The 13,315-nt window shown below is 33.7% G+C and overlaps 1 protein-coding gene across 1 annotated transcript in view; it reads right to left on the reverse strand.

Moving 5' to 3' along the window:
- Myo9a (myosin IXA) overlaps positions 1–13,315 on the reverse strand; it is a 263,115-nt gene that overhangs the window by 43,221 nt on the left and 206,579 nt on the right. The window contains exons 33-35 of the mRNA XM_076851030.2: positions 13,193–13,240; positions 6,097–6,208; positions 4,569–4,630 (exon numbers count right to left, since the gene is read on the reverse strand). Of these exons, the coding sequence (XP_076707145.2) occupies positions 4,569–4,630; positions 6,097–6,208; positions 13,193–13,240 (222 nt within the window). The remainder of the gene's footprint in view (positions 1–4,568; positions 4,631–6,096; positions 6,209–13,192; positions 13,241–13,315) is intronic.

The raw sequence follows: 13,315 nt of genomic DNA on the forward strand, positions 1-13,315 counted from the left end.
GAAACACAGAAGAGAGACAGATCAGGAAAAAGACTGGACTGGGTAACAACTAAAGGTCTCAAAGACTTCCTACTTAAAATAATTGTTGGAAAGCATGTAGTACATAAGAAGGCAAAAAAAAGAACCTTTTAGGCTCAGGAAACAGAAATACAAAACTGAGCAAAGAAAATGACTCAACTAAAAATGAGATTATAAGGGGTTTTGAATACTAAGTTATAGAATCTGGGTCTTATTCTGACAGGTAAGGAAATTAGTAGAAGACAACACTCAGTTTTGTATTATTTTGCATCTTCGTACTCTGTGTTTTAGCATTTGAGAATTAATTTAATATTTATTGAAGCATATTAAGTTATCTTAAGTTAATATCAGGCACCATCTCTGAAAAGTACTTGTAGGTTTTAGGCAAAAGAAAAAGTACACTTACTCTTCAAATGTTTAAAGGATGTAGGTTTATATTTTTGCATCGTCACTATATAAACTTGGCTAGGTTATTTCACATTTCCAACAGTAATACCACCTTTCTACCTCAAAGGTGTAGAAGATTAATTTGAACACAGGGGGACTCTAACACTGAGCTATACCCACAGCCCTTTTTTTCTTATATTTTGTTTTGAGACAGGATCTAACTAAGTTGCTTAAGGCCTCAGTAAGTTATTAAAGCTGGCCCTGAACCTGTGAATCCTCCTGCCTCAGCCTCCAGAGTTGCTGGGATAATAAGAATGTGCCACTATACACAGCCAAAAGTAGTTTGACACTTTTCAGAAATGTTTTTATAATTAGCTTCAATGTATACTTTAAATAAAATTTTATTGAAGCAGGACATACACATAGAAAAGTATAAAGCTTAACAGATTTTCAGAAAGTAAATGCACACTTAACAGAATCCAAAACAAGAAATGGAGTATTATCAATACTCTAAAAGTCTCTAAATCCCTCTCAGTTACTATGACCTTTATCCTTCACAAATAAAACTATTATCTCTTTTTCTATCAGTATAAATTAGTTTTGCTTGCCTTTGAACATTATAGAAATCAAATTGTATAATATGTACACCATGAGGTCTATCTATTTTTGAACTTTATTTAAACACAATAACAGTATTTGTCTGTGGATTCTCTCATTTAACCTATATTTATGAGTACCAACAGTTTAATTTCATTGCTATGAAGTATTCCATTATACAGAAATCACAATTTATTTATTCAATTAGAAATTCAGAACTGGACATTTATGTTTCTTTTAGCTTTGGAACATCTCACAATGGTGATTTATTAACATGGGAAGGTTCAATATATGCCAATACATCAAGTTTTTCATATTATTTTCATCCTTATTTTTTTCTACTAGGTATTGAAACTAATGTTAGAGGATTATAATTTTATATCTCCCCAATAGGCTGACCCTTTCATCATCATCATAAAGTACATGAAGTAATACTTTTTGCCTTAAAAAGTACATTTTAATATTAGTAGAGCTATACTACCTTTCTATTGATTAGTCTTTGCATGCTGTATATAGTTCCATTCTTTTGCTTTGAAACTTTCTATCTTTATATTTAGTAAGTACATCTCTTTCTTAAAGATTTTTCAGTTGGTTTTAACTTAGCTTTTTGTTTGGAATATTTAGCTTATTTAATATAAGGCACCAATATATTTGGACTTACTATGTCTATTTTTGTCCACCCTATTTTATGTATTTTCTCTCATTTCTTGCCTTCATTTACTTTAATCAAGTATTTTGTTCTTCTACTTTATTTAGTCTTTATTAATTTTTCATATATATATATATATATATATATATATATATATATATATATTTGTGAATTTGGAGATTGCAACAAAAAATATCCATACATATTTAAGTCTAATATTTTTAGTATTTTTGCCACTTCCTAGATGACTTATGGACCTTGGAATTTTTTTTTTCATTTATTTATATACAGTGCTGAAAATCCAACCCAGTGCCTCACACATCTGAGGCAAATGCTCTACCACTGAGCCACAACCCCAGTGCCCCCAGCCCTTTTTTAATAGTTTATTTAGACATGGTCTTGCTGAGTTGCTTAGTGCCTCACTAAGTTGCTGAGGCTGGATTTGAACTCTCAATCCTCCTGTCTCAGCCTCCCAAGCCGCTGAAATTATAGGCATGCACCATCATGCCCAGCAGTTGACTTTCTTTTCTTAAAAGATGTCAAGCCACCATCTTTTGGTTTCCAACATTTCTGTTTAGAAGTCAACTAACTGGAGCAGGATTTTCTTTGCTCCTCTAGGTAGTATTTATTCTTTCCCCTCTAATTGCTTTTAAGAAATTTTGCCATGTGTGGTGGTACATTTCTATAATCTCAGCAACCTGGGAGGCTGAGGCAGGGCTGGAGTTCAACGTCAGCCTTAAGCAATGCAGCAAGACTTCATTTCAAAAACAAAAGGGAAAAAATATCTTTGGTTTGTAGCACTGTACATCTAGGTGTGGTTTTCTTTGTATTTGTCCAGGTTAAAAGTACTTGTGAACTTGAGACTTGATGTGTTGACCATTCTCGCTTAAAATGTTGATTCTGCCCTGTTCTTTCTCCTTTCTTGATGATTCCCAATTACATATAATTAAGAACCTTCGAGCTGGGGCTGTAGCTCATGGTAGAGCACTTGCCTAGCATGCTTGAGGCACTGGGTTTGATCCTCAGCACCACATAAAAAAATAAATAAAGGCAAGCTGTGCATCTACAACTATAAAAAAGATTTTTTAAAAAAGCATCTTCCATCCCTTCCCTATGTTTCATATATTTATATTTTTATTTTTACATTCTTTTTAATCTCTAAGCCTAGATAGTTACACTGGTCTATCTTTTAGTTCACCAATCTTCTTCTCTGCTATGGCTATTAAACTCATCTTTTATTTCTATAATTCCCTATTGATTCCTTCAAAACATATACTCAACTATTTTTTAAAAATTTCTCCATGCTTTTATCTATTATTTGAGCATATATATTAAAAATTTTAAAGTATATATCTAGTAACTAGTTATCTGAATCCTAGTTATTGCCTATTTGTTTACTAATTAGTACCATTTCTTTATGTCTGATATTACAGAAGACTCTGGATGAGGTAATCTCTTAAATGGTTTTACCCTCTTCTCTCTGGTGGGTCAATGGAATAAGAACACATAATCCAAGCAACAACTGCTTCAAAGTTAGTTTGCAGGGGTTTTTTGTTTGTTTGTTTTTGTTGTTGTTGTTAAGGCGGGTCTGTCAGTGGTTCACTCCCATTCACAGGATATAGTTTTTCAGAGGTCTCAGAGTCTGAGGTATAGACTAGGCTCCTTTCCCTTTGATGGTGGATACTATAATTCGAATTTCCCTTTCTTTAGCAGTGCATAACTGGTGGAAAATGCCAATATCCTTTTCTGATTAGTTTCTTAGCTGTTTGCCATGCACAGATAAAGGAATCAAAAAAATACCTTGAGAGGGAAAAAAAATCTGTGTTTCAGGCTTACTTCTCTATGTGAATGAATCATGATCCCTCAAGTCTTGGCAGAGTTAAACTCCAAAAATTTGTCTCTTTGGTCCTATGATTGCTAAAATCTCTGCTGGCTTCTCTGATTCTTAAATGTGGCCCACTATCCAAAATACTGGCTTCATGGTCTACAACAAAAAGTGAAATATTTCCATATGATAAAAGTATCACAAAATACAGGTTTACTACTCTGCATTCTATTCTTTCTAGGAATCTAATCTCTTCAAGTCTATTTTACCTGGGTAGCTGTTTTGACTCTTGCCAACAGACTTTTTTAGTATTGGTCTGCCATGAGCTAATCTATATTAGCTTGAAGCAAAATATCTCCCCTTCATTATATTTTAAGTCCTAAATAAAATTTGACTCTATACTTTGCCATTATTTGTCTACTGATTTGCAACATATGCAAATTCTATACATAGGCTATAAACAAAATGCATGTACATTTATATTGTTCATATTTACATAGTATTTCAACAATTGTCAGTATGTAATTAATAAATAAGGAAGTGATATTATACATCAATATACATCTAGAATTTAAAAAAAAAAGTTGCTTCCTGGAAACATAAAGTATCAAAGAGTAAATTGGTCAGTATCTTTTAGCCTTCTAACTATGCTGGTACATTCTGCTCTTCATGGTTAAATTTTTTTTTCTTGCAGTACTGGGGATTGAACCTAGAGTCTCATGCATGCTAGGCAAGTGCTCCAAACCCTAAATTCATTCATTTTTAATTGCAGCTTTTCACCTTCCTAGAAAGATTGAGGGTAAAGAGGTAAATCTCTAAAAGCAGTGTTTTTTTAAAATTGTGGTTTGTGAAATCAATTTGTTAGCACATATGTAGTAAAGGTAATAAAATTTCAGAAAAATAAATTCAGTTATATATTCATCTCCCTGTGTATGTGTTGGATCATGACATAAATTTAATTCCTTATTGTATGTGTGGTCAGAAGTTTAGGAACTCTAAATAATAAACATCAAAGAGGCCTTGATTTCTTTCCATGAGTCACAAAAGACCTACAGATCTGTTGTTTATTATGGACAGGTGATAAATTCTTACCTTTTTAGAACACTTGCCTATGGTTTTCAGACAGCACTTCTTATGGCAAGCATACTTGCATACTGAAAAAAAGGTTAAGAATGTAGCATTTTCATAAGTCTGTTAATAAACTTATCAAGTTTATAATTTTACTTTGACAATAAGGTTTATTATTTAGATCTGAGGCTGTTATAAGAGCATATATAAACTCTGTGTTAAAGAATTTAAAATGCAGTTGGAAAACATGCCTAACATTTCTCACCACCATCAATGAGACAGGTTTTTCATTCTTTCAAGATTGCCTGTCCTGCTCCTGTACTTAATCTTCCCAAATTCCAACAGGATATTTATCTAACTTTGTGGTTTGATTCATAAATTAGTGTTCATGTTACGCCAGGTGCTTTATAACTTGCTAAAATACCAGAATTACATATTAAGAATTATTATTATGGTAAGGATGGCATTACTGTCAAAAACCCGTAAGGAAATGAAAACCAGAATATAAAGTATATTGGTTGTAAATGGGAAGATAATAAAACACCAGCTCCAGTTCCAGCATACCAACACCTTAATATCCCCCCTTTTAAGCTTTCAAAGTGTAACTTTTTGGGTTTTCAAAGCCAAGATCAAGGTCGGGGGAAGGTGAGGGGACATTCACTGCACTGATGAAATCACCAGATTAATCACATAGAAAGTTAATTCCATGAAAAACTCAAACCAAGCCCACCTTAGTTATAAAAAAGCAAACTTTCAGCTTTATGTCATAGTAGAAATTACTCCGAACCTTCAATAACTGGACTAACAGTCACATACATTTCAAACTACTCCTATTTTCATTCTCATAATTTCTTAGATTAGTCATAATAAAATGAAAAAAGCACTTGCTTCAGTAACACATATATTAAAATTGGAATGAGATTATTACATGGCCCCAGTGCAAGGAAAATGTGCAAATTCATGAAGCATTCAATTTAAAAAAAAGAAAACTGCTGTTGAACTATACAACCAGTGAGCTAATCCAGGAATAGTGGTGATTTTGCTCTGGCAAACAACTTTTATTCTGTCATACTGGACTCTTTTCTAATATTCCCTTTATTTATCTAAGGCCATCTAGCAAAAGCAAAGCCTCACAGAATTACTGACAGCACCAAAGTATATATCTAAAATAAGAGGAGTAGAAGCAAAAGATCCACTATTAATCAGAACCCAACTGACACATGAAAAGTCTCTATTCACATCATAGAATTCACATATTCTGTTGAAGGGGAGTGTAGTATAAAATGTACCTTTTTGGCTATAAACTAAGAATTCATTCATTCATCTATAGGTCCATCTACCCGATAAATATTTACTGTAACTATGTGTTTGAACTGTTATGGCACTGATAAATAAGATTCTTGACCCTAAGTGTAAGAGACTGACAAATAAGAAAACACATAAATATTTTAATGTAATTTCAGGTTGTGAAAGTATAACAAAGACTACTAAAACTGATTAAAAGGATAATTAGGGGCTAGGGTGGCATTCCTCAAAGATCTTTCATACTTACATTTGCAAACAGAGGCTCGGTCCATTATCCAAATTAAAGAAGAACAGTATTCACAGTATGTAGGAATGCTATATTGGGTGGCCTTAAAAATGTGACCATTGTGCTCTTCCACCTGAATGAAAAATTAAGCTATTTATATGAAAGCCAACACATTAAATGCTGCCCTAACATTGTAGGCAAATGGGAAATACATCAATCCCTTACTAACCTTTCACTGGACACTTATTCCAGGGGGAGAATTATGATCCTTTAGAAACAAAACATATGGCCCTTGTTTTCTAAATGCTAACAGTCTAGATAAACATGACCAACATATATGAAAAATATCCATGAACAGTGACAAATGCCTGTAACCCCAGCCTCTTGGGAGGCAAAGGCAGGAGAATGGAAAGTTCAAAGCCGGACAGGGCAACGTAGTAAGACTCTTTCAAAATGGAAATAATTTTTAAAAAAAGGACTGGGGATGTAGCTCAGTGGTAGAGTGTGCTCCTGGAATTGAATCCCCAGTACCACAGGGAAGGAAAAATAGCAATGAACAAACATAACAGCTATCTTATGTGACTTATGTGAGTCAGAATGTTAAATCAAAAGCAGTAGTTCACAAATTTATTTGCTTTTATAATCCCAAAATATTTTAATAAATATCCTAGAAATTAAAACTAAAAAGTTAAATGTATTACTTCAATTACATTTAACAAACATTGCATATTAACATAAATAATATTTTAATTAAAGATAATTATATCTTTAAAGCAAAAAGTGACAAAAGTATTGTTGTATATTTTTGTAGATCTCTTTGATTTCTGGTTCAATGAAAGATACCTAGATTCTTATATCCACTTCTGCCTCAAACTTTTGCAGCATGCAGTTTACCTTGAAATATAGGAAGAAAACATATATGAAACTGGACAATGTAGGAATATTTTAATAATCTTTTCAGACAATGATTCTATATTAAAACTTGACAAATGGTTATTAAGGGCTACTTAAAATATAAAATAAAAAAACATACAAATGAACTCTAATGTTCTGTAAGATCTATTGCTCTGGGTTTCATTGAAATTTAAAACTTGCAAGGCATAGTAGTGCATGCCTATAATCCCAGAAGCTTGAGAAGCTGAGGCAGGAGGATCAAAAAATTCAAAGCCAGCCTCAGCATAAATGAGGCGCTAAGCAACTCAATGAGTTGAATACCTAATACGTCCTGCCAAAGAAAATTAAAACTTAAGGAAAAAAAAATTAAAACTTTAAGGGAAAAAAAGTGGGTGAGGGGACTCAAGATAGCAGATTAAAGGCAACCAGGACTCATTGGCTTCTTCTTAAGATATAAATCAAAACAAATGGAGAGCAGCTAACCACCGAGGTGTGTAAATGTGGGAAAATACTGAAGTTCAATGGAGAAGACAGAGACTTTGGATAGTAAAGAGAGGGTAAGACAGAGTGCTCAGTGCTAAATATGTGGCAGTACAGTAGAGAATGAGGGTAGAGGTGAAAGAAAGGAGGAGAGACTCAGAGAACATAGGTAGCACAGGACTCAGCACAGTGCAGAAGGACAGTCTGAGAAGACAGTGGACCTGAGGATCCACCTACCATTCTGGCCCATTCCGCCTACTTCCCAGCATATACTTGTGGTGCTGTAGTAGGGAGTCATTCTGAGAGGGTCTTGTCTGAGCTTGCTGCTCTGGATGTCAAAGGTCCCTGCATTTATTTGACCCTGGGAACCCAAAGCAAATACTTATAGATTGAACCCGTGAACATCTGATTTGAGAGCTACTTTGACTCCAGGTGATAGTCTCTCAACTAAACTGCTGAGAATCCTGTGTGGCAGGAAACCACTCTAACATCTAAGAGTACCAAAGTTACTTTCCCTTTAGGACCAGCAACTTAGAAAGTCAACTATGGGAGTTGGGGGAATTAGCCATCATGTGATCCCACAATGGCTGCTAGGTATTGGAATACCAGAGTTGTGTGTGGTAACTGTTACTGCAGCCCCGATAGTTATAGTCTCACAGAATTTCCCTGCCCTGACTTTTTTTAAAAAAAAGTGCTGGAGACACTGATGCACTGAAGCTACCATATCAGCTCTGTCCTATGAATGCAGAAAGCAAATAATATTGTAACAAATCTCTGCCAGGAAAAGCTCTGGGTTCTGCCCTAGACCATAATGGCCAGCAGGGCAGCTGATAAGTATTACTATTGGCTCCAATTACAAAACCCTTCTGCTGGTTGCCTGGCAAGCAACACAAGAGAAAAAAAAAAAAAAAAACAAGATGAATAAACCAAAGCCAATGCTGTCTCCAAGAGACACATAACATACAAGATCACAGAAAGATCTCTTTAGCCCTGGCTATGAACATCCACTCTTATAATTAACCACTTTGGTTACACAAAATTATTATTTTTTATTAAGACTCTTTTGATTATACCTATTTGGTTTGAATTTTCTTCTTTTTCTTACCCCCTTTTTTTTTTTTGGTATTTTTAGTTACACATGACAGTAAAATGTATTTTGACATATCAAACATACATGGAATATAATTTCTCATTCTGGGATTGTACATGATGTGGAGTTAACACTGATGGTATATTCATATATGAACATAGGATAGTTATATCCTATTCATTCCACTGTCTTTCCCATTCCTATCCTTCCTTTTCTCCCCCTTTAAATATTTTCTTCCTTTCTCCATTTAAAAATTATTTAATTGGATCTTTTTCTTCTTCATCTTTTCTCCCTTTTTATTTTTATTTAATGGTAATTTTCAAAAACTTTTAACTTTTTCTTAACTATTTAGTTTATCCCATATTATTTTTATCCCTTCCTTTTCTATTTACATTGGTGTTGTGGTTGTCACTGCTGCTTGTTTCTTTCTGAGTATTGCTGGGATTGAGCCCAATGCTTCAAGCATGGTATTGGTGCTTTGCTGATAAGCTGTACCCCCCCAAGCCCAAGTGAGAGAAATTGTATTCCAATCCAGCCACAATCTAGTCCCACTCAAACCTTAGTTGGCACCTCAATGTAAAGATTGGAGGACATAAAAGGCCCCAGCCAATCACCTAGTCATGAGCAGGCATAGCTGGGGAGTGGCTCTAAAGTCTCACTCCTGGTCATTCACTCCCAGAGCAACAACAGAGAGAAATAGGATGATTGTTGTGGATACCACACCTGTGAGGTCCCTCAGCCCACCTCTCTCATATACTCTTTAAGGCTGCACGCTGCTGACAAGAATAAAGTAGCAATCACAGAGAGTGTACTCCATATTCTCTGCTATCTACAACATATCTTCCATAGGATCCCCATTCTTATGAGATCTACAGAAAGAGTGCGTCTGAAATAGCATTTTTTTTTTGTCAAAAAAAATCACAGCCAAAAAAGCCACAGGGGAACGAAACTAAGAAATCCATTTGTAATTAAATTCAATGTTATACAACAAATGACTTCCCAGGGAATGTCATTAAAAAAAAAAAAAAGCTGCTCCCTAAAAAGAACCTCACAAAAAAGTGGAAGATATTTCTAACCCAAAAGCTGCATAAATCACACCAGGGAAACAAAAGAAATATGAAAAAAATTGAGGCAATATGGCTCCACTCAGTAATTGATTCTTCCTAAGATTTTAAAGCGGAATGAAGATTTTAAAGTGGAATTAAGACAGTTATAAGAAAGAACATACAGATCTATGGGGAATCATTAAAGGATGAAACACACACATAATAGAAATAGATAAGGAATTTGAGCTACAGGTTAAAGGTATAAAAAAGCCAGACAGTGAAATAATAGCAGAATACTATTATTTAAGTATTATTATTGAAGATACCATTCAAATACAGGAAAACTCCAAATAGGCATGACCAAAAAAGAAATCTCCAGGGTTTCTTACAGTTGAACTACCCAAAGTACAGAACAAGAAAAGAATATTTAAAGCTTCACAAAAAAAGTACTGAGTCACAAAGACAAGCCCATTATAATAACAGATTTCTCAGAAACTCTAAGGGTCAGTAGAGCATGGAATGATGTATTTCAAAAAGAAAATAACTTCAACCTATGTAACTAGATCCTCCAAAGTTATCCTTCAAAATCAAAGAAAGAATAATAACCTTACAAGAAAAGCATAAGCTAAAGGAATGCATGACCACCAAACTAGTACAGAGGATATTTGAAAGACTCTTATACTCAGCAAGATAAGTACAGTCATGAGAGCTTAAGAAACTATAAATCTCATTAGAAGAACAGATAAGAAAGTGAGAATTAGGAATAAATCAAACATGGTTAATTCAGTCAACCATCAAATCTCCACAACAAATAAAGGAGAAGGTAATCAACATATATTATTCAAAATAACCAGAAGAAAAACAACAAAATGATAGGATCTAGCATTACTTTTCAATAATATCCTGAATGTAAATAGTCTTAATTCTCCAACTGAAAGATGCAGATTAAAAAACAAGACCCAACAATTTGCTGCCTGCAAAAAACTGACATCATCAGCAAAGACATTCAGACTGAAAGTAAAGGGTTGGAAAATGATTTTGTAAGGAAACAGAATCTGAAATCAAGCAGAAATAGTTATACTCATCTCCAACAAGCAGACTTCAAGCAAATCAGGCAGAAAAGACAAAGCTAGTCACTATATATTGATAAAGGGAACAATCTATATAGAAAGTATAACAATTGTCAAAATACGTGGACTAGAAGTTGGAGCACTTAATCTTACAACACAAACATTACTAGACATAACATAAAGGAAAAGATAGACCTCAGTACAAAAATAGGTGACTTAATTCCTAATTCTCACCAATAAATAGATAATCATACACACAAAACAAACAAAATAAGAATTAAATTACACTAGAGATCAAATAAACTCAATAGATATAGAATATTTCAACAGTTGCAGAATACACATTCTTTTTATCAGCTCATAAAACTTTTTCCAAAACTGATCACACTTTCAGGCAATAAAGCAAGTCTAATACAAGGAAACAAATAATTTCTTGCATCTTTTCAGATCATATCAAAACAAAACTATAAATCAACAGAGGGAGAAACTATATAAACACATTGAACAATACACATTTGAAGAATAATAGGTCATTGAAGAAATCAGGGGAGAAATTTTTTTTTTCTGGTTGTATATATTCACACCACTTGTGTCTTCACACATGTACTTAGGGCAATGATGTCTAACTCATTCCACCATCTTTTTTACCCCCTTGCCCTCTCCCTTCTTCTCCCTCCCTTTGCCCTATCTAGAGTTTGTCTAATCTTCCCCATACTCCCCCTCCCAACTCCACTATGAATCAGCCTCCATGTATCAGAGGAAACATTTGGCACTTGGTTTTTAGGGATTGGCTAACTTCACTTAGCATCATATTCTCCAACTCCATCTATTTACCTGCAAATGCCATGATTTTATTCTCTTTTATTGCTGAGTAATATTCCATTGTGAATATATACACCATATTTTCTTTATCCATTCATTTACTAAAAAGTCTATGATCAAATGAAAGCATTTGAGCAATTAGGCAAGAGAAATAAATAAAATTTCCAAATATACTACAAAGGCATGGTAAAAAAAAAAGTATGGTATTGGCATAAAAACAAACACAAAGAACAGTGGAACAGAATAGAGAACTCAAAATCATGAATCTATAGCTGAATGATTTTTGACAAGGCATTAAAAACACACAGGAGGAAAGACAGCCTCTTCAACAAACAGTGATGGGTCAACAAGACATACCCATGTAGAAGGTTGAAATTAGACTGCTACCTTTCACCCTGTATAAAAATCAGCTCAAAGTGGATTAAAGACCTTAATGTAAGACTTGAAACTTTGAACCACTAGAAGACAACCTATGGGAAACATTTCCACATGTTGTAGCATATGTACACAATAGAGTATTCTTTAGCCATAAGGAAGAATGAAATGTACATAGAAAAATAGATGAAGATATCATGGAAATAATCATGTTAAGCAAATTAAGACAGACAAGGAAAGACAAGTATCACACCTTTTCTCTTGTGTGGAAACTGAAGAGAGAAAAAGAGATGACCTAAAAATAGAAGAGGGACTTGAAGTGCAAAAAAAGAAGAGGGCAACAAAGGGTACTGGGAAAGGTGAATTCAAACACATCACAATATTTGCATGTATGGAAATATCACAGGGAAAACCATTAATCTGTACAATTGATATGAGTTATTAATTAAAATTAAAGAAAAATAATGATGAGCTATACTAGAAAAAATATTTGCAAGTTATATATCTGATAAAGAACATCCATCCAGAATATATAGAAAAAGGTTATATGCAAATATTAAGACAACCCAATTAAAAAGTAGACAATATATTGACCAAACATTTCAGCAAAGAAGTACAAAACTCCAAGAGATATATGGAAACATGTTTTAACACCATTACTCATGAGAGAAAAGTAAATTAAAAGGACAGTAAGATACTACTTCATCACCAAGGATAGACAATAACAAGGGTTGGTGAAGATGTGAAGTGACTGGAACTTTCAGAATTTTGCAGGTGTGATTCTGAAATGGTATAGTCACCTGGGAAACAGTTCGCATTTTCTGAACATTTTAACTGTTGAGTTACCATTATGCTAAGAAACCACATACAAAAACCATATGAGATTCCATCTACATGAGGTGTTCAATAAAAGCCAAACTAGGGTCTGTGGTTGTGGCTCAGTGGTAGAGCACTTGCCTAGCATGTATGATGTACTGGGTTCGATTCTCAGCACCGCATATAAATAAACAAAATAAAGGTCCATCAATAACTAATAAAAATATTTTTTAAAAAAAGACCAAACTAGACCTAGTTAGAAAAGAGATCATAATTTTACCTTTAAAATAAGTAAACATTTTCAGTTTTCTGCCTTTTAGTAAGCCACCATTGAAAACAAATCCAGTCACTGAAAGCATGGCACATTGGTCATTCAAAATTTTTCTAAAGACATATATTATTATTTCTAGATGCCTGGTAAACCTATTCCTTAAATATATAAAAAGAAATACTCTATTATGTGTTTCAAGTTATTATCCTGAAAATTTGTTGTTTTGTAATATGAAAAACAGGTTATAACTTACCAAATCGGTTTCTTTTTTTCTTCTTTTCTTTCTTTCTGTTTTTGGCACCTAGCAGAAAGGGTGGGGATAAATGTTATTTTTGAGATAACAAAGATTAACATACTTTTCTTCTTTGCAAATATT

The sequence above is a fragment of the Callospermophilus lateralis genome, chromosome 3 (assembly GCF_048772815.1).
Source record: "Callospermophilus lateralis isolate mCalLat2 chromosome 3, mCalLat2.hap1, whole genome shotgun sequence".
Taxonomy (NCBI): Eukaryota; Metazoa; Chordata; class Mammalia; order Rodentia; family Sciuridae; genus Callospermophilus; species Callospermophilus lateralis.